The following is a 19,408-nucleotide window of genomic DNA, read 5'->3' as shown; positions in this document are numbered from 1 at the left end:
CTAAAGATTTTATTGTAGTTTAATTTGATATACCCAGGTTGGTGAACTTTGTCCCTTTAATAGGATTTTAGCTAAAAGAATAATAACTCTTAACCTTTAGAAATGTAAAAGTGCAGCTTATCACAGTTAGATGGGTATTTATCTGACCCCTAGATTCTGTCTAGGTTTGAAATTATGTGTACTAATTCATCTCATAGTTATTCAATTTCTATAAAACAAATAACAGAAAAGATAAACTTTATGCTTTTAAAAGAAAGTCGAAAGCAGCTAACTGAAAAATATATATCAATGTTAATGGAAGAATAAGGCATATATTTATCAGTTGAGTATTCCATAATCATAATCATAGCCACTGTGTACCAAACACTGTTCTAAGTATTTTACTGTAACACATGCAGTTTCTAGAGGACAAATCTTAAGAGTATGTCCTTTTGGTTCTTCAGTCGTTGTGTTGAATTCAGTAATCCTCCAACTGCAAATTCTTTGTTTCTTTTTTAGCTCTTTGGCAATAGCGGTAATTTTTAATTTGAATTTGTCAGTAGTCACTCAGGCATTAACAAGAAAAATGGGACTTGGGAATTGAGAATAGAAATGTTAAAACTGACAGCACTGGGACGCCTGGGTGGTTCAGTCGGTTAAGTGTCTGCCTTCGGCTCAGGTCATGATCCCAGGTTCTGGGATCAAGTCCCACATCGGGCTCCCTGCTCTGTGGGGAGCCTGCTTCTCCCTCTGCCTGCCGCTCACCCTGCTGTGTCTCTCTCTCTAACGAATAAATGGATAAAATTAAAAAAAAAAAATATGTAAGTAAAAATTTAAAAAATCTAAAAGAGAAAAAACACCTGACAGCACTTTTGCCATAAAATCTTTTTTTTTAATTGAAATATTTTTATGTTCAAAGAGCTAGCATGAAGGTAGATATCTTGGATGAGCCATTCAGGGGATGGTTAACCCAACTTCCTGAAGCCTGCATCCTTTTACTGATGAAGACGCTGGTGGGACACACTGGGGCCATATTTCCAGATCAGAACGAGATCCCTGGCTGAGTTTTCGCGGCTCCCATAGAGCTGCTGGTGACCCATCTTGCTTTCTGGGATGCAAGGAGGCAAAAGGCTTGCCATAAAATCTTTTTATAAAAGAGGATAAAAGGGACCTTTGAAACCCCTTTCCTGAGACTGGTCAGAGAAGTGGGAGTTTAGTCGTATGTAAGGGGGCTTTCAGCTATCAGGTAAAGCAGAGGCTGTTTTCAGAGGGGGAAGTTTGAGAACTACCTAACTGGCCAAATTGGTAGGTTAAATGATTTCACCTTTCTTTTGAGAAATTCCTAACACTTGAACCCAGGGATAGAGGGCCAAACCCAGTAGTAAAAAACGCCACACTTAGGTGTGTCATCCACAAGTAAACGTGATTTGATAAGCATCTCCTGGACACCAGAGAAGAGAGATCATAGAAAGTTTCTGAGAAGCAAAAGTCAGTAAATGTCCTCTAACCACTTACTCATCCAGTATATGCAAAATGTCAGGTTTAGCTAGAATATACTCTTAATTTTATTTTAGGTGGACATTTTTTCCAAGGGTCTTTGGAGAATTCAGCTGCAAAGTTAGTAGTCCTTCATTTCCCCCATAAATGGTGCTGATAATGTGATCCTAAATTTCTGTTTAGGGCATTTTGCAGGACCTTATCCTACAATGTTGGAGGGGAACTATCCTCATTCTTTGATTTTTGAGCTTCTGAACCTTGAGTGCTTTTAGATATACATGTGGGACAAATCTAGCTCTAGTTCATAAAAGCTACTTTGCAAGTAGAGAGATCCAAATCACTTAGGAAGAATGTGATTTCAACACATTTCTAAGTCTTCCCTGAATTTAAGTTGTACTTTTAAAAGGCACCAACTAAACTATGATGGGCTGGAATGTAGAAAATAAAACACATTTTCGCAGTTCCATATGAAATTGCTTGATACTTGGAACCAACCTCTAGAGAACTTTAATTTGCTGTATAAGAACCAATAAATACAAGGGGCACCTGGGTGGCTCAGTCGTTAAGCGTCTGCCTTCGTCTCAGGTCATGATCCCAGCGTCCTGGGATAGAGCCAGCAGGAAGCCTGCTTCTCCCTCTCCCACTCCCCCTGCTTGTGTTCCTGCTCTCGCTGTGTCTCTGTCAAATAATTAAATCTTAAAAAAAAAAAAAGGACCAATAAATACTGTGTAAATATGATGTGTGGGCAAGAGGAACATAGGTGTGAGAATGTTGTCAACGGAGTGTGTGACCAAGAGCATTCAGTGACCATGTGGAACACTGCCTTTTTGACTAATGTCTGATTCATGTTGAGAAGACAGTCATGATCATAAGGAAGTTGGAAAAATACAGTAGCACTAATACTTGAGCTTGGCCTGGCACCATTGAAAGATGTTAAAGTCATTTACTTCGAAATTCTGACATCCTTTCCCACCATTTCTCACTGGCTAGTTCTCTAAGCCCAAAGTGTAACACTGAGCCAAAATTGCATGATTGAGGTCTATAGACTCAATTACATAAGCCTTATTCTTTTTAGTCCATATTGTTTTCATGATATGCATATATAAAACAGGGAACAGCATTCTCAAAGTGTTTTATGTGGTCATGAGAGAGTGAACTATTACTAGAAACTCTACCTTCCAAGTAAAAATGGAACAAATAGGGGCTGTTTTTGTGTGTGTTCACATTTTTTAAACTTTGGCCACAAGGTGGTGTGGTAATCCTACTTCATAGTTTAGTATGCAAAGTGCCCATTGTGGGGAACACTTTTCTCCCTCCACAGGAGGAGAGATGGATGAAGCAAAGGATTACAGCAAAAACTGACTTTTCAAGGCCTTTTAGAGCTCTAATATCCTATGAACGTGATTGTAGAAACTAGCTCACCTTGTCCCTTAGGATGTTAAGAGTCTGATATGAACACTTCACCTAAGATGCCAAGGTATGGATGTTTGAGCTCTTTCATATTTCCTGAAAAGAGGGAAAGTTGTAGGGTTGCCATAGATAATACTATGGCCCCTTCTTCCTATTCTTTTCTTCCCTTTTTTTTGTGGTAGGAGAAGATGCACTGCAGACTCAAGGGAATCTTTCTGTGCATCTTGACCCTTTATGAAACCAGATGTGGACGTTCTTCCCATGTGGGGGACCAGCTCACAACTCTCCCCGGCTGAGGGGCGCCCACTGAGGAGGCCCTGCTCTAGTAGGCAAGTTAACGTGTGTATCCCTAAGCCCACATGGTTTTCTCCTTCCTTCAGTTGACCCTGGTTTCATCTCCAAATCTAGTGTGTAAAGCCTGTCTACCATTGTCCCCAAGAACCCAGAGCTGAGGCTTATAACTATGGATGGCTATCAGAGCACCTGGAAGCCATGGTTCTCTCTGTAGAATACCAAAGAATGATTGTTAGATTAAATCCCATCTTGCAAACTAAGAACAAGTTTTTTGTTTTGTTTTGTTTTTTCAGGAGAAAATTCATGCAATCAGAAATTGTAATCACAAGCACACATGCTCCTGGAAAAAAAGCAGTTTTGATGTTGGTAGTAGCTGTGCTTTCCACTAACACTCATTTGTTCTCGTTCAGGTAGCTGGGTGCCTGTTAATGCTCACTCACAACAGAAGACTAATAGTTTTAAGAGAAATTTCTGGGAGAAAAGCAATTAAGAAAATTAAAAACATTAACATATTCCCCCTTCAACTGAGGAAGAACTCCATTATTTGATTGTTTGCAGAATACATTTTTACCACATCTGTTATATATTAAAATCATCAAATGAACTAATGAGTTTGTTCTAATGAGTTTTGCAGAAGAGATGAGTAATGAGGTCATGGAGTGCTGGAGAAGAATATTCCTAATCAGAGCAATTGCCTGACTTTCCGAAGACACTTCCTCTATGTACGTTATTGATCAGTGTCTACCCAGCAAGACAACAAATCAGTCAGGGCCAGAGATATTTATCAGTAGGCAATAGAGTTAATAAGACAAATACAGGAAAATAAAATCAGCTGATCATCCTCAGATTAACCAACCTGACAGTGATGTGTCTGGGGCTCCTGAAAACCTGCCTCTGGGACTGAGCCGTGGGTACTCGCATTATTCCCTTGTCTATGAGGGACAAGTGCAAAGGCCTACTACCCTTCTCTTTACCTTTGGTAAAGGGATTAAGATTAGAAACTTCAGATGAAGGAGGTATAGCGCTGAGAAATTTAATAATTCACTTCCATTTCGGTACCTCCTATCCAATAATTTAATCTGCAAACACTAATAATGTACCTGCTATCGTATAAAACAGTGATTTCTCATTTTGCAAATTTCTCCTTTAAATCACATCTGCCTCCTTTTTTCTTCAAGATTTGGGAGACGGTCCAAGGGACAGTTGGGGAATAATCAGAAGAAATGGGCTTTACAGCCAGTGGCGCCTTCCACTCTTGGGTGGCCTGAAGTGGACTCTTGAGGGACACGGGGTCTCTCAGCGGTCATGGGAGGCCAAGGACAGAGAAGTCCTCCACCAGTTAGTTAACTGGGTCTGCTCCTCTCCCCAGGCAGCCACCGATGACCAGTCCTAAGAAGTGGTGTTTGCTACGCTGCTGGGTCAGAGCAAATCCCTGCTTCTCCCACTTCAGTTTCTTTGACCCTTTAATGTGGAACTCATGGGTCATTCAGTTTTTCACTTTCAGAAGAACAAAGAGTTACTGGGACAAAAGTCACTCCCTTGTGTCTTATGATTGGCATTTTTTTCCAAGTTACTTGTCATCAACTTTTTAGGACAAAGACTCAAAGGCCAATAAGACATAGAGCTTTCGACTTATTTGGGTCAGTGCCTACTCTTTTTTTCCATTGTGTCTCGGGCAGAATGGAAAATCCTCATTTCATTAAGTGTCAAAAGAGTGATTTTACTGGTTGTTGGCCTCGGTTCCATAGGTCTACCATTTTGTTACTTTAGGAAAATTGCAGCCTGTCTCCTACCCAAACTCAATGTGACATCTAATCCATATGATAAATTGTCTGCTCATATGTCTACATACATAGCAAATAAAGATTCTGACACCCAGTTCCAATGTGTGGGGATTTTCCCCCGCATCACCAATACTCAGACACCAGCTGGATATCCTACAATTCAATTCAAATCTAACACCAGCTCCTGAGAGGGAGTATCGCATCTCACCCTCACCCGTTAGGGGCTCGGGCCCACAAGGCTGCCTCCCCCAACCCCCCACTTCAGATGCTGATTGGCACCCAGGTTGTCATCTGTACTTCTGACCCTTTGGCTATAAATCAGAGAGGTTCCCAGGACCCCCTCCTTGGGTTCTATTAACTTGCTAGAGTGACTCACAGAACTCAGAGAAACATCTTACTTACTGGATTGCTGGTTTATAAAAGGATATAACTCAGGAACACCTAGATGGAAGAGATGCATAGGGCAAGGTCTGGGGAAGGGCGAGGAGCTTCCCTGCATCCTAGTGCACCACTCACACAAATCCCCAGGTGCTCACTGACCCGGAAGCTCTCTGAACCTGTCCTTTGGATTTTTATGGAGGCTTCATTACAAACACATAGTCAATTAACTCATTTGGCCATTGGCCATTGATTCAACCTCCAGCCCTTCTCCCCTCCCCAGAGGTCAGTGGGGGTGGAGCTGAAAGTTTCAGCCCTCCAATCACATGGTTGGGTCTCCTAGCAACCAGCCTCCATTCTGTAGTCATCAAGGCTCCCAGGTGTCTCTCTTTGGAGGATACCGTGGTCAGCCCTCCAGAGCTAGCCCTGGCTGGCAGTCCAGATTACTGCAGGTCTGCCTTCTGTGGAAATATGCACATTTATGTAGGTGAGGGCTTGGAATTAGGTAGATGCCTTGTAACCTCAAGGGCTCCCTCCCATGACCCAGCCTCTCTGGATGCTTGCCTCGTTTGGCCAAAAGTTACTCCGTTAACATAACACAAGAGACCTTTATAGCTCTCTATCACTTTGTAAATTCCAAGGGTTGGGGGAGCTCTGTGCCAGAAATGGGGATGAAAACCAAATACACATCTCTTATTATAAATCACAATATTGGGGCACCTGGGTGGCTCAATTAAGCCTCTGACTTCATCTCAGGTCATGGTCTCAGGGTCCTGGGATTGAGCCCTGCGTGTGGCTCTGCACTTAGTGGGGAGTCAGCTTGTCCTTCTCCCTCTATGTAAACCCCCCCTTATACTCTCTCTCAAATAAAATCTTAAAAAAAAAAATCACAGTATCACAGCAAATGTGATCTTTTATGACAGGTCTGCAATTTTTTGTGGCAGCCTCCATATCTTAAATTTATTTCAGTTTCCCTCAAATAAAGGAGTTTTTCTAAATTTTATCTTTTTGAGGACAAGGCCTATTGACTCATTGAAGAATATCAAAAGATAAAAGTTGAATTATATAACAGTAATAATTTGAGAAGAACTTTCCCCCAGTCCAGAGATTATCAACATGTTCTAGAAGCTACCAGAGTCAGGTCAGAATCTGGGTGCTGATGGGTAAGGAAGGGCTAAAGATGAGCTGGGAAGGTCAAGTGAAACTGAGAAGAAATATAGTCTAGGAACCTTGATTTTATGATTCCTCTATGCGATTCTTCCAAGTTCTCTATATCATTAATTTGAAACTTTACTATCTAATATACTGAAGAGGCATTCAGAAATGGGACCAGATACTTCAAAATTTAATGTGCCCAGTAAAATGTGACCAATTTCTATTTTGGAGGGACAGACTATCTGTAACACATAACAGGGCCACTCTACTAGGCGATATTAGAAAAGCAAACTCTTGGGGTGCCTGGGTGGTTTAGTCCATTGGGTGTCTGGCTCTTGATCTTTACAGCTCAGGTCTTGATCTCAGGGTCATGAGTTTGAGGACTGCACTGGGCTCCACGCTAGGTGTGGAGCCTACTTGCCGGGGTGGGGGTAGGGAGGGAAGTAAAGCAAATTCTCCTGGTCTTTTCTGGAATGAGAACTGCTGGAGCCAAGAGCTCAGGGATTTAGTCTTGGCCCTGTATCCACTTTTAGGCTTCTTTTTTGGACTAATGCCCACTTGGTCCTACTTGCATATCTTTTAAGTATACTTACACAGGTTAGGTATTTGGCCAAGCTAGAATTCACGCCCTCCCTTTCATGATTACCTTAGTTGGGGAAAGGACGTATTTATCTCTGTACCCCGTAATGCCTGGTGTCCAGTAGGTACCCAAATGAATAAATGGAGTGTATAATTCTTGGATCACTGCTAACACTATTTCTATCTTAAACTATTAAAAATAATATAACAGAATGGGACCAGAAACCAGAAAATGAGTAAAACTGCCTCTAAAAGGCATTAATAACTATACTAGCATGTTCGCTAGAGTACAGGTAGTCTGTGTAAACCCTTCAAAATAAATTTCTGGCATTTACTCTTAATTAAGGAAAGCAATTACCCGCCCCCTTCCTTTCTCTCTTGGCTAACCCAAGTACCCGTACTTAAATAGTTGCAAACAGCAAAGCTCAGCCCTCTTGACAAATAAGCATCACAAATGGCAACTTGTTGGAGGGTTGGATGTAAAGTTTTAATGTATAAAGAATGATGAGTCGAGCTCATGGGTCTTAAAAAATGTTTTTAAGTTTTGATACATATTTTAAAGCATTCTGATATTAGAAAATGACTCAAAACGTTAGGAAATTAGTAAAGCAAAAACAACAACAAACTAGGCAAACAAAAAGTGGTAACCTTGGAATTGTGAGCAGTTCTCCAAAAACAAAAGAAAACAAAAAATCTTGTCCTATCAGGAAACAAACACTCTGGCCGAGCGCCAAAAATGTAACGTGCGCTGTTCACTCCCGAGTTCAAAGTGTCTCAGGACCCAGCACCTTCCGTGTGCACTTGCTATAAAACCCTACTCTCGGCTGGGAACATTCTGAATCCTGCACCGAGGGAGGGAGCCACTGCTGATATGAGGGCTGGGATCGGCCCCGCACAGCCTCCTCTCCTCCTAGGCGGGGACTTGGAAGCTGAGAGGTGGTGAAGCAGGGAACAGTGTCTGATTGCCAGCGTTAGAGGAAAACAGGAGGACAAGGCCAGGGGCCGTGGGTTTTCTGCTGCGTGCCCGAGTGCAAAGGTTTAGTAGAAGAAGTTAAAGTCTTTTTAAAAGGCTCTGTTTCGGGCGCCTGGGTGGCTCAGTCGTTAAGCATCTGCCTTCAGCTCAGGTCATGATCCCAGGGTCCTGGGATCGAGCCCCGCATCGGGCTCCCTGCTCTGTGGGAAGCCTGCTCTCCCTCTCCCACTCCTGTTGCTTGTGTTCCTGCTCTTGCTATCTCTCTGTCAAATAAATAAATAAAAATTAAAAAAAAAAAAGGCTCTGTTTCTTTTGTTGTATTTTCAATCACAGAGAAATGGCTTTTTTTTTTTTTTTACTACTCATAACACTTTATTTTTTACTTTGTACAAAATACAAAAATGCAAATCCAAAGAGTAAAGACCAGCAGTGACAGGCACACTGCACAACAGCAAACCTTGTCTAGCAAGACATTCGTTTTTTAGACTTTATTTTAGTGAATACATGCATCATAGAAAACAACGACAACAACAAAAACACTCAAAGAGGCTAGAGATTTCACTATTTCTACCCCCGAAATAATACTTACTATCGAGACTTTGGATGGGACCCAAACAAAAGAATTAAAAAGGCCAATAATATTTTTTTCATAAAAAAGTAAAAGCTACCATAAAATGTGTTGGTGCGTTGTTTTTTTTTTTTAATTTTTTTAAAAATTTTTTCCCCGTCACACTGATTCAATTTCTTCTGAAATGCCACACATGTAAACAAAACAAAACAAAACTCCTGAACTGGACAGTAAATACTCAAGAGGGTTAGCTCAGTAGTTTAAAGGATTTTTTAGACATTTTGAAGCCTTTCTATTCGTTTGTCAGTACAGTGTTCCAGCCATCCTGCCCTTTTCCCTTTGATATATGTCCCAGAACAGAAATGCTTGCATCATTGAGTCTCTGTTCCTAAGAACTAGTTTTGAAAAAGAAAGTAATGTACAAAAATATTTAACAGAACTATGAAAGATGTAGGAAAGGAGTCTTGTTTTCATTGCAAAGGAGCCTTTGCTTTGCATGGTTTCTCTTGTACACTCTTCAGGGTTTGTATATCTGCCCCATGAATAAGACAGCACCTACAGAATTAGAAGGAAACAAGGTGTAACTCTATAAATAAACACATTTCTTAAAATAAGATAATAAAGCGTATTTAAGGGATAGTCTCTAGGCTGCGATTAACCTATTGTTCTCAAGCAGTACTATCCTATAGAACTTTCTGCAGCGATGGAAACACTCTATATTTTCATTGTCCAATATGGTAGCCACTAGTCACATGTGGCCATTGAGCCCTTGAAACATGGCTAGTCTGACTAAGAAACTGATTTTTAAGTTATATTCCATTTTAGTTATTAAAAGTTAAGGTTAAATAACCACGTGTGGCTTGAGGCTCCATATTGGACTTTGGTGCAGAAGCACACAAATTACGACATTAAGGATACGGTGAGACAAAAGGTTAAGGAACAAGCTTGTGTTAGTTAGCTCTCCACAAAGACAATCTGACTTATTCTTCATAATTCTTCATAATGAGCGGTAAGAACTACTGTTATCCACATTTTAAAGATGAAGCTAAAGGACAGAGCCAGCTCTGAACCCATGACTTAGGGAGCCAAGATCTATCGAATTAACAATTCTCGGGCAGTAACGATAGAGGGGGCTTACAGAGGTTGAGGACAGGTAATTTCTTATAAAATTTAACTACTGCATTTACAAAAATGTGGACAAAAAGATCAATAGCTGTCAAAAATCCCCAAAAGGGCTGCAGAGCTCTATGTTAAAAAGAAACAAACCAACAAACCTAAAATCAGTGTTTAAAAGATTCCATCACACTCTGTAAACACAGCCATGGTTTTCCTATCTCTTCCAGGTGGGCGGTTCTATTATTCAAAGTGTTGGCAATCGTTGACACAAGGGAGATGAATTAAGAGGAGCAAGGTTGGATTTTGGATTTAACTATGATTCCATATACCTTTCTGAATTCTAACAGCTAGCGAACAATGGAAGAGAAGAGCCGCTTACCTGTAGGATTATGTCGGATGAAAAATAGAAAAGGTCTGTCTACTATAAACCAGGGAGGTGATGACCTTGCAATTAGAATCGCAGCTACGGGAAGAAAAAGAAAATGTGTTGTACACCCAGCGTGAGGCCAGCAAGGATCTTCGATGCTGGAGTTAGAGGACACAATGCCCGTCCCATGGGCTGGCCAGGTTAGAACAGGCCCAATGGCCACCATTTACTGAACCCCTCTCATGGGCCAGGCCCTTTCCATTCCGTGTCTCATTCAGTCTACACAGGTACCATCTTCTTTAATAAATGTACTCACTCCGTAGGGTTTTTATGAGGATTCAATGACATAGAACATATTATAAACTCTGAGAAAAGTGTTTGCCACTTGACAAACACCTAATGCACATTTACTCTTATTATTAGCTATTTTTTATTCATACCATCTGCCTTGCTGATGAAGGCCCCTTGGTCCTTTTAGCCTAGCCAAATCCTTCCTGTATATCAAGGCCCAGCTTAGTTTTCAACCATTTTGTCTGTGCCTTTTCCTCTGGTGGGTCCCCTCTGCATGGTCACGGAGACCTCTCCCTGGGACCCACCACCCCATGCAGCTGTTCAACCTAGCTGGTGCAGACGCTGGAGTCGGAAAGCAAACTTCCTTAGCCCACAGTCCTAGACATGCTCACGCTGCCATGCTTACTCACGGTGGCTTTAATTTCATAAGCCTGTGACACGGCCCTGCAGGAGGGTGGATGCTGGGGATACAACCGCACCGCTCTTGCCACAGGGCCCAGTTCTCTTCCTCAAACCCTGGGAAGCACTAATGACTTAGGCTTGATGTCACAAAGGAACCATCTGCAGCTATGTTGAGGTAAAGCACTCAACCCAGGGTTATTGGAAAGCAGTCAAGACTTAGCAGGTCTTGTGGACTGAACTGTACCACCTCAAAATCCCTATGTTGAAGACCTAACCCCCAAGGTATTTCAGTTTGAATGAGGTCACGAAGGCGGGGCCCTGACCCAACAGGACTGGTGTCCTTATAAGAAGAGAGGGAGACACGAGGGATGTGTGTGCCCAGCGCAAAGGCCACGTGAGGACACAGGGAGAAAGCAGCCCTCGGCAAGCCACAGAGAAAGGCCTCAGGAGAAACCAGCCCTTGATCTGGGCCGCCCAGCCTCCAGAACTATGAGACATAAACTTCTCCTGCATAAGCACCCCCTGACCCCATCTGTGGCCCCGCTATAATAGCAGCCCCGGTGACTGAGCCAGCAGGGCTGGCCTCCTGGGCGTGTGGCCTGGCAGTCACACTCACGAGAGCCCCACACTCGCTCGGTTCAGTGCTCTGCTGCCACTGTCTTCAAATTCTTAATTAAGTGTTCAATGAGGGCTCCATCGCTACATTCTGCACAGCGCCCTGCAAATTCTGGAGCCAGTCCCGACAGTAACACTAATTGGCACAATTAGTCAATAACTGGCAAAATTCAGCTCTCACAATTACCTAGAAGACACCAAAAGCATCTGAAAAATCTGAAGCACTCGTATTCTAGGCTTTTGTTTGTAATGCTATTTTAAAGGGTTACAAATTAAACGTTTATTCTAGAAAGGCCATAAAGTGTCTATCTGGAGCATAAATGGTACCTTTTAATGACCAGAAATATGTGACCCAGGTACAAGCAGAGCTGGGACATTCCCTTTATGAGTTCAGAGTTTGGCCAGATCTATCCACTCAGTCTCAGATGGATAATTAGGGGGTACGAAAACCAATCTAGGAGTGTTCTATTTTCTCCTTCGTTATTAAACCATGAGGAGAAAGCAGATGTGGATGTTCTACTTATCGAAGGAGGTGGCCCAGCAATCCTGCTGTAACGCAACAGTTGCTCGCTCCTTCTTCACTTTGTCCCGGATAGACCTGACCTGCCTAGTTCCTACTGGTAGTTGCTATTATTTAAGGTTTCAATATGAAGATTGGGCTTTTCTGCCAAGAAGAAGCCAGAATATGCTTTAACCTTCTGAGGGCAGGCGTCAGCAAACCCCAGCCCTCGGGCCAAGTCTGAGGGGGTCAGATCCTGCTTTTATAAATAAAGCTTTATTGGCACACAGCCACACCCACTGGCCCCTATCAGTTATGCGGCTTTCCCGCTACAGGGGCGGAGCTGAGAAGCTGCAGTGGGGACAGTACCGCCCACAAAGCAGAAAATACACACTATCGAGCTCTTTACAGAGAAAGCTTACCGACTCTTGTCCTGGAATGTCTCGCACTGAGGGGCCTTCCTTAATGAAACAGACTCTGAGCCTTGAGGAGGCAGGTCCTCACTCTGTCTGAATTCACCCCTGTCACCTGAGGGGCAACCCCACACACAGTGCTGAGCAGGGGTGAGGGGAACTGGGTTCGCTACCTATTGGCTGAGTGGCTGGGTGGGCGACAGCATGCTCATGCCCCTATACCGCAGCCCGTCCTGGCTCCTGACCCAGTTCTTACTTGTTGCTGCTGAAGCTTTGGTTCCATCTTCGCTGACTTCAATTTTTGCTTTCTGCAAGATGTGAGACACATGCAGGTTTTCTGACCCTGTTTCCAGAAAATGAAACAAACACAGCATTTGTTTGATACGCAGGCCATCCATCTGGCTGGGGAAGTAACTTCAAATCCATGGCAAATTCCAGTTCTTAAAAGGTGTCAGGAGAAGTGACCTCTTACAGTCTGGTGATTGAAGGCTGTAGGGTGACGGTCACCTGCCGTGAATTTCAGTCTCTGCTAAGTGAACTGCGATATCACTTCTGAGGAGGGATTCACCGACCCTGAACGTGTCAGTACCTCTATCAACTCTGATCACTCAGCATTGTATAAAAAAATAAAAAGAGCAGAGCTTTAAAAAGGAAGTCCAGTTTTCCAGAAGAAGCAAGGCAGTAACATTATTTGCAAAGGACAGCATATCAGATCCAGAAAGGCCATTTCAGATGGCCTTTACGGATGGGGGAAACTGAGGCCCAGAGGGTGAAGAAATCTGCCCTCAGGTCATATGGCTGGTTAGTGGCTTTTCACAACAAAAGCCAGTCATCTCAAGGCCGTATTAGTGAGAAGACTGTTGAATGTAAGAAGGATTTAGAACAAGACTCAGAACGGCAATTGTGCCTCCTGGAACCTTCTAGTGAATTCACTTCCCTTCTCAGCAAAGCCTTATCACTCCAGCAATACCCACTGGCCACGGCATTGGAGGAGAATGCAAACAGAAGTTAATGACAGCCTTGAGGGACATAGGTCTGGAAGCAAAGGGGGAAAAGTGGACTTTCAACAGCACAGATGCTGGGCTCTAATATGACCAATGGGGAATGAGAGGAATGTCTGTAGGCTGCAAGTCACCGGAAGGTAAAGCATAAGATCTCAGGGGAATTTCAGGCACCTGGTCCTCCTTCCGAGCACCTGTGAACTCCCTGTGGCCGCGGTGTAGGAGGTGGACCACAGAAGAGAACCTCGGAGGGGAACGTGCAGGTTGAAACACTGCTCTCTAACGTCACTGGGCCGAGGAATCCTGCTAAAATGATTCTGCCCTTCAAACAAGCTCCCAGGTGATGCTCAGGCTGCTGGACTGGGGATGAGTTTGGTTATCCAAGAATGAAAGAGCGTCAGAATATCCCTACAGCTGCAAGTTCACCAGGCATGTCGTGTGCAGCCCAAGGACGGGAACACAGGTGTTTACCTGCGGGCCATCGAGGTCAGCAATGAACTTCAAGGGGGAACAACACAAAAGGAGTACAAATAATGTTTAAGCCATGACTTTTCTTTGGAAGGAGGTTGCTATGCTCCAACTTAAAAGGGCCAAGAACTGAGTTATATTCACTAGGAACATAACTCTAGGAAAAGGTACATATATTGTCAGATGAAGCGACAGGATACCAGCTGCGTCCTAGATGCTTTGGCAAAGAGAGGTTCCAATCAGAGCCCTCTGAATTTATACTATTTCGGATTAACGGGCATTAAATGCCAAAATACATATCTGGATATGGTGCATGCCTATTGCTTGATGGAAGCAAGTGTCTGAGAGTTTAAAAATCTTGATTCTTCAAACACAGGGGAATAGTTTGCGTTCAAAAAAGAAAGACTACTTAGGAGCTAAATTCGTTAAGTAATAACGACGATACACGAACGTCTTCTTTAACTGTAGAGTCACTTGGGCCTCATATGAAATGTACACGTGAAACATAGGGATGAATGATTTCTGCTAATTTAGATGACTGAGGATGAACAGCATCATTTGGTGATAAATCAGATTAAATCTTGGGAGAGTTTCAGGGCAGCATACTCCTAATTTTGATCTTTTCTTTCACTCTTTTTTTTTAATTTAATTTAATTTAATTTAATTTAATTTTTTTAAGAATTTATTTATTTATTTGAGAGAGAGACTGAGATAGAGAGAGCATGAGAGGGGGGAGGGTCAGAGGGAGAAGCAGACCCCCCGCTGAGCAGGGAGCCCGACGCGGGACTCGATCCCGGGACTCCAGGATCATGACCTGAGCCAAAGGCAGTCGCTTAACCAACTGAGCCACCCAGGCGCCCTTTTTTTTTAATTTTAAAGACTGATTTATTTATTTGAGAGAGAGAAAGAGAGAGCAAGGGGAGGGGCAGAGGGGGAGAGAGAGAGAGCGAGCGAGCGATAATCGTAAATAGAATCCCCACTAAGTGCAGTGCCTGACGTGGGGCTCGATCCCACGACCCTGAGATCATGACCTGAGTCGAAATCAAGAGCTGGACGCTTGATGGACTGAGCCACCCAAGCACCCCTGATCTTTTCTTTCTGAACAAATCAGAGACCCAGTTTGTAACACAGTCTTCAAGTTTAAGACAAAGTTTTAAATTGAACATACTTGTTATTTTTGCAAAATTTGCTTTTGATGGATCAAACATTTCAGTGATGCCAAGAGCTTTCAGAGGCTCCTTCAGGTCTGTTTGTGCTACGGCTGTGAACCTAGCAGGAAAGGAGAAGATAAGGGAAAATCATTATACCATAAACAATGTAAAATGAGATAATCAGTGCCGGTGGGGAAGTGTTGATAAACTGATTCCTTTTTAAGTATGCTCTGAACACCAATCTACATTGTATCTGAAATTGTAGTTCCAAGATCTAAGTAGAGAACAACTCATCTCTCAAACACTTAGCTGGCAAAATGAGCAGTACACTGTGGCAGCAAACAAGGGTGGCCTCACCCTCATGTGCTAGAGGCCCCCCCTTTCCAATTCTTAGGGAGATCTGCAGAAACACTTTCCCTCACGCGGATGGGGGGTATATGCAACAGTGACTGGAATATCTACAGTTCTTCCCCATTTCTAACCAACCAAACATCATGGTGGCTGCCACATTGGGGATGGTCAAAAGAGAGGAGACACATTCCTGCTCCTTCTTGTTGGGATTTTGAAAGCGTTTTACTATGAAAGTGGGAACCAACATTAGGAATTGGTGACAATGCACTCATTCTATTTGCGTGTCACAAGAGTTTCTTGGATCCTTGTGACCTGTCTGGCCTTAGAACCACACTTACGTAAAAGTCAGCTATTAAACCTATCATCAGAGGATGTTTTACCAGGCTTTCTCCCACTTGGTGGAAGAGGGATCAGGGTAGTGAGCAGATCTTCCTCACAGATGGGCTCTGGTGATAATTTTACTGTTATAATTGTGCTTTACTTATAATGTCAACCTACCATTTTGTTCATTTATATCAAGCCCTGCCTACGTGAAAGCTCACTTCACAATAAAAAAAAATCTTGGGAGGATACTAATACTTACTATGAATGGACTCGTCGGATTACGCTTAACTTAGTGACTGGAGAATTAAGAGCTATTAGAACTGGAAGGTATCTTTCCCACCCTGAGATGCGGCTGGTTAAAAGCTCTGGATACTGGCAACACGATCACAGACAGGGGACGTTTACTGCCTCTTTCACGGGTCTGGGTATAAAGCATTCTCTCACCTGTTAGAAATTTAGGATTCAGGCAGAATTTGGGATTATTTTCCCCTTGGTTTCAAGTCATAACAGTTCAAATTCCACCAACATTATACTTTTAGGGTGCAATAAAGAACTGCCATAGTATGATACTAATGTAAGAATTCTGCCTGGATGATTTCAAAATATTTCCTTACCACCTAGCTTTTGGACCTTGGTCTTCAGGAACTTCCAGCTAAAACTTAAGAAGACGAAAATGAAACTCCTTATCAAAATACCAGAAACATGACTAACCTTTACTATACAGTTATACGTGTGTTTTTCAGTCTTCTGAAGAAAATTAAATATGTTAAAAGCCCTCAAAATGGTATAAGGAGCTTGAGGTCTTGTGGAGACTCAGAGGCCAGGCCTTCTTTCCTTCCATCCCCATTATCATTCCCCTGCTGCATGAGAGGCACAGGAATTGGGGGGTGGGGGGGAAGCTTCTACAAAAGCAGAGCCCTGTATTCCCACCATGCAATTTCTGGAAAGTAAATCAGCTTTAGGATTTAGGCTGTGCCTTTCCTAGCCTCACGCTGTCCGGTATTGCTACCAGGGACTGAGCACTCCCATTATTTTCTCTTCAGGGAGAGGGACCACTTACTTGGGCAAGATGACCTGTACTCTCTTGGGCACCATGGTGCTCATCCAGCTGTCTATGGTCTTGGTGCTGATGTGAGGGATGATGGCCGACAACGGGGTGGAGCTCTCGGTCGGCAAGGCAATCAGCATGCTGATGCTTTCCCCGTGGTAGGGCAGTTCAATGAAGTTGTACCATAAATCGTTGGGGGTGCTTGTAGACCCTAAAGAAATCAGAGGCAGGTTCAGTGTATCCCTGATGACTTCTAGAAGTGGCATGAGTGTTCGCTGATCACATGGGTAGCTTCAGAGGGAAGAGGGCGATTCAGTTTAAAAACTTTTTTCCAAATATAGTTTCCTTAGGAGGATAAAGAGACACTTATTTCTTCTTTCTCTGGCAAAGAATTATCTTCCCTCAATTTTGACATGTCTTAACAGAATGCCTTTGGGCGTCACTAAAATAACATTAATTCGGTTGAGTTGAATTGAACTAGATCATGAGGCATTTAGAATACAGGGCTTTGCAAGAAGCTGACCCTTATCATGTGAATAAAGGAATGAATTTGAACTGCCTGAGAATGGTTCTTTTGGCTGAGCCTATGTGAGCATGTGACGAGAAAGGGATGAACAGCTCCATTGTTTAGGTCCCCCGCCAACCACTTCAACACATTTAGAAGCTACCGTGCCCCATGAGGTAGTACAAGCAGTCCTATTTCACAGCTGGGGAGGCTACAATTAGAGAAATTAAGTAACTTGCCAAGGGACATGTGGGCTAAGAAGTGGAACGCCAGGACTTGGACTCAATATGTCTAATGCCAACAATGACCTTCCTTCTCCACTATCCCGACTCCCTACTCACTCTTCACCCATTCCAGTAACTGTCCTTATGGCTTTTAGATACCTTATGATATTTATACTTACTAATGAAAACCTGGAAACAATTTAGACCAGCACTTCTCAAAATGGCGGTCGTCTGGAGAACACACAACCTGTATGTCACCCAGTAGACAAAGAGATTCCATATCCCAGTAAGTTTAGGAAGCACTGGACTGATTCTTCTTTTTTTTTATTTTTTTTAATTTTTATTTTTTTTAAGATTTTATTTATTTATTTGCGAGAGAGACAATGAGAGACAGAGAGCATGAGAGGGAGGAGGGCCAGAGGGAGAAGCAGACTCCCCGCCGAGCAGGGAGCCCGATGCGGGACTCGATCCTGGGACTCCAGGATCATGACCTGAGCCGAAGGCAGTCGCTTAACCAACTGAGCCACCCAGGTGCCCCTGGACTGATTCTTCTTGCAGCTTCCTAATATATAGCAGTGCTGTAAAGGCTCTGAGATGTTCTGAAGGAGAGCTGTTTAGCTATCCCCAGGTTTCCTGATCTCATTTGCTCCTAGAACCCTTTGATTCCATGTAAAACATTCAAAACATTCAGCAGCTGAGCAGCACAACTATGTGCTACCAGTGAGAGCTGGTGCTGGTGTGTTCATGAAGGCCCCAGCTGGAGGCCCAGCTCAGGGGCACGGGGCCCACGGAGGCCCCCGACTGCCCGGGAAAGAGTCTTCCATGGAGCGTGCCTTAGGAGCCGGTCAAACCTTTACATTAGCCATGTAATGAGAGACTTATTAAAACTAACTATGTGAATGGAAAGCCAGCATTTCTAGATTTCTGGCGGATCTCTGAAATGGTTTATTAAGCACTTCAGACTTTTTAAGAACACGGTGACCTTGGTGAGGCACTTAACCTCTGTGTGCCTCTTACTATGGAGAGTGGAGACATCAGGGACATTAAAAGTACGCCCCTCGGGCGCCTGGGTGGCTCAGTTGGTTAAGCGGCTGCCTTCGGCTCGGGTCATGATCCTGGAGTCCCGGGATCGAGTCCCGCATCCGGCTCCCTGCTCGGCGAGGAGCCTGCTTCTCCCTCTGACCCTGCCCCCTCTCATGTACTCTCTCTCGTTCTCACTCTCTCAAATGAATAAATAAATTAAAAAAAAAAAAAAGATTCTCTCTCTCCCTTTAAAAAAAAATAAAAAAAAAATAAAAGTACGCCCCTCACAGGGTCGCTGTGATGATTAAATGAGAAATAATACGTAAGGCGCTTAACAGGGCCTGGCCTCCTCCACCTCCTTCCCCTGCTCTAGATGACCTAGAAGAATAATGCATTTAAGAAAAAGAGAAAAGAGAAAGCGAGTTTCTCTCATGGTTTTCACTGTCTTTTCTCTGGGGACGACCTCTGCCAGTCACCGCGTGTGAGACAGGGAACTTCAATAAGCCAGTTCTCCACGGGGGGGGGGGGGGGGGGGGGGGGGAGGGAAAAAGGGAGAGAGACGGCGAACTTTCTTTGTCTTTGTTACATAACGAACACTTTTAGCTATAAAATATGATAAAGAATAGCAACGCTATTAGAATATGTGACATGACAGGATGACATTTGAGTTTCTCCTTCAGGAAGCAAACTGTGGGCAATTTGGGGGGTGCTCAGTATATCTCGTTCCCATCTGCTGCATTTGCCTGAGGGGCTGCTCAGTAACCCTGAGCGGCCCAGCCTGGCTCCGGATGCCTAGGAACTGTCACTCAAGGTCGCTTCTGTCCCGGGGCTGCCTAAGAATCAAAGATGGGACTCTTTAACTTTCCTTTTACCTTGTGTAATAAAATGGCCTCGGAAGAAACTGGAAAATCAATGGGAGAGCCAGAAAAAACACCACTTCCTAATGAGCCCTTTAATCTTCAAAGAAAATAGGAGGCCCTGACTCTGGCAGAG

At 43.5% G+C, this 19,408-nt stretch overlaps 1 protein-coding gene across 4 annotated transcripts in view; it reads right to left on the bottom strand.

The window, feature by feature from the left end:
• Nucleotides 1-8,414: 8,414 nt before the first annotated feature.
• Nucleotides 8,415-19,408, bottom strand: part of SERPINE2 (serpin family E member 2) — a 63,197-nt gene continuing 52,203 nt past the window's right edge. For 3 of the 4 annotated variants that reach the window (XM_035007002.1, XM_035007004.1, XM_035007005.1), the window contains exons 5-9: nucleotides 16,676-16,874; nucleotides 14,958-15,058; nucleotides 12,577-12,663; nucleotides 10,113-10,196; nucleotides 8,902-9,172 (exon numbers count right to left, since the gene is read on the bottom strand). In XM_035007002.1, coding sequence (XP_034862893.1) covers nucleotides 9,135-9,172; nucleotides 10,113-10,196; nucleotides 12,577-12,663; nucleotides 14,958-15,058; nucleotides 16,676-16,874 — 509 coding nt within the window. In that variant the 3' untranslated portion in view covers nucleotides 8,902-9,134. Of the gene's footprint in view, nucleotides 9,173-10,112; nucleotides 10,197-12,576; nucleotides 12,664-14,957; nucleotides 15,059-16,675; nucleotides 16,875-19,408 lie in introns of all 4 variants that reach the window. The other variant, XM_035007001.1, reaches the window with a different exon arrangement.

This window comes from Mirounga leonina, unplaced genomic scaffold, assembly GCF_011800145.1.
Source record: "Mirounga leonina isolate KUSES-001 unplaced genomic scaffold, KU_Mleo_1.0 Mir_151, whole genome shotgun sequence".
Classification (NCBI taxonomy): domain Eukaryota; kingdom Metazoa; phylum Chordata; class Mammalia; order Carnivora; family Phocidae; genus Mirounga; species Mirounga leonina.
The sequence above is the reverse complement of the archived record's forward strand: the minus strand, read 5'-3'. Positions and strand labels throughout refer to the sequence as shown.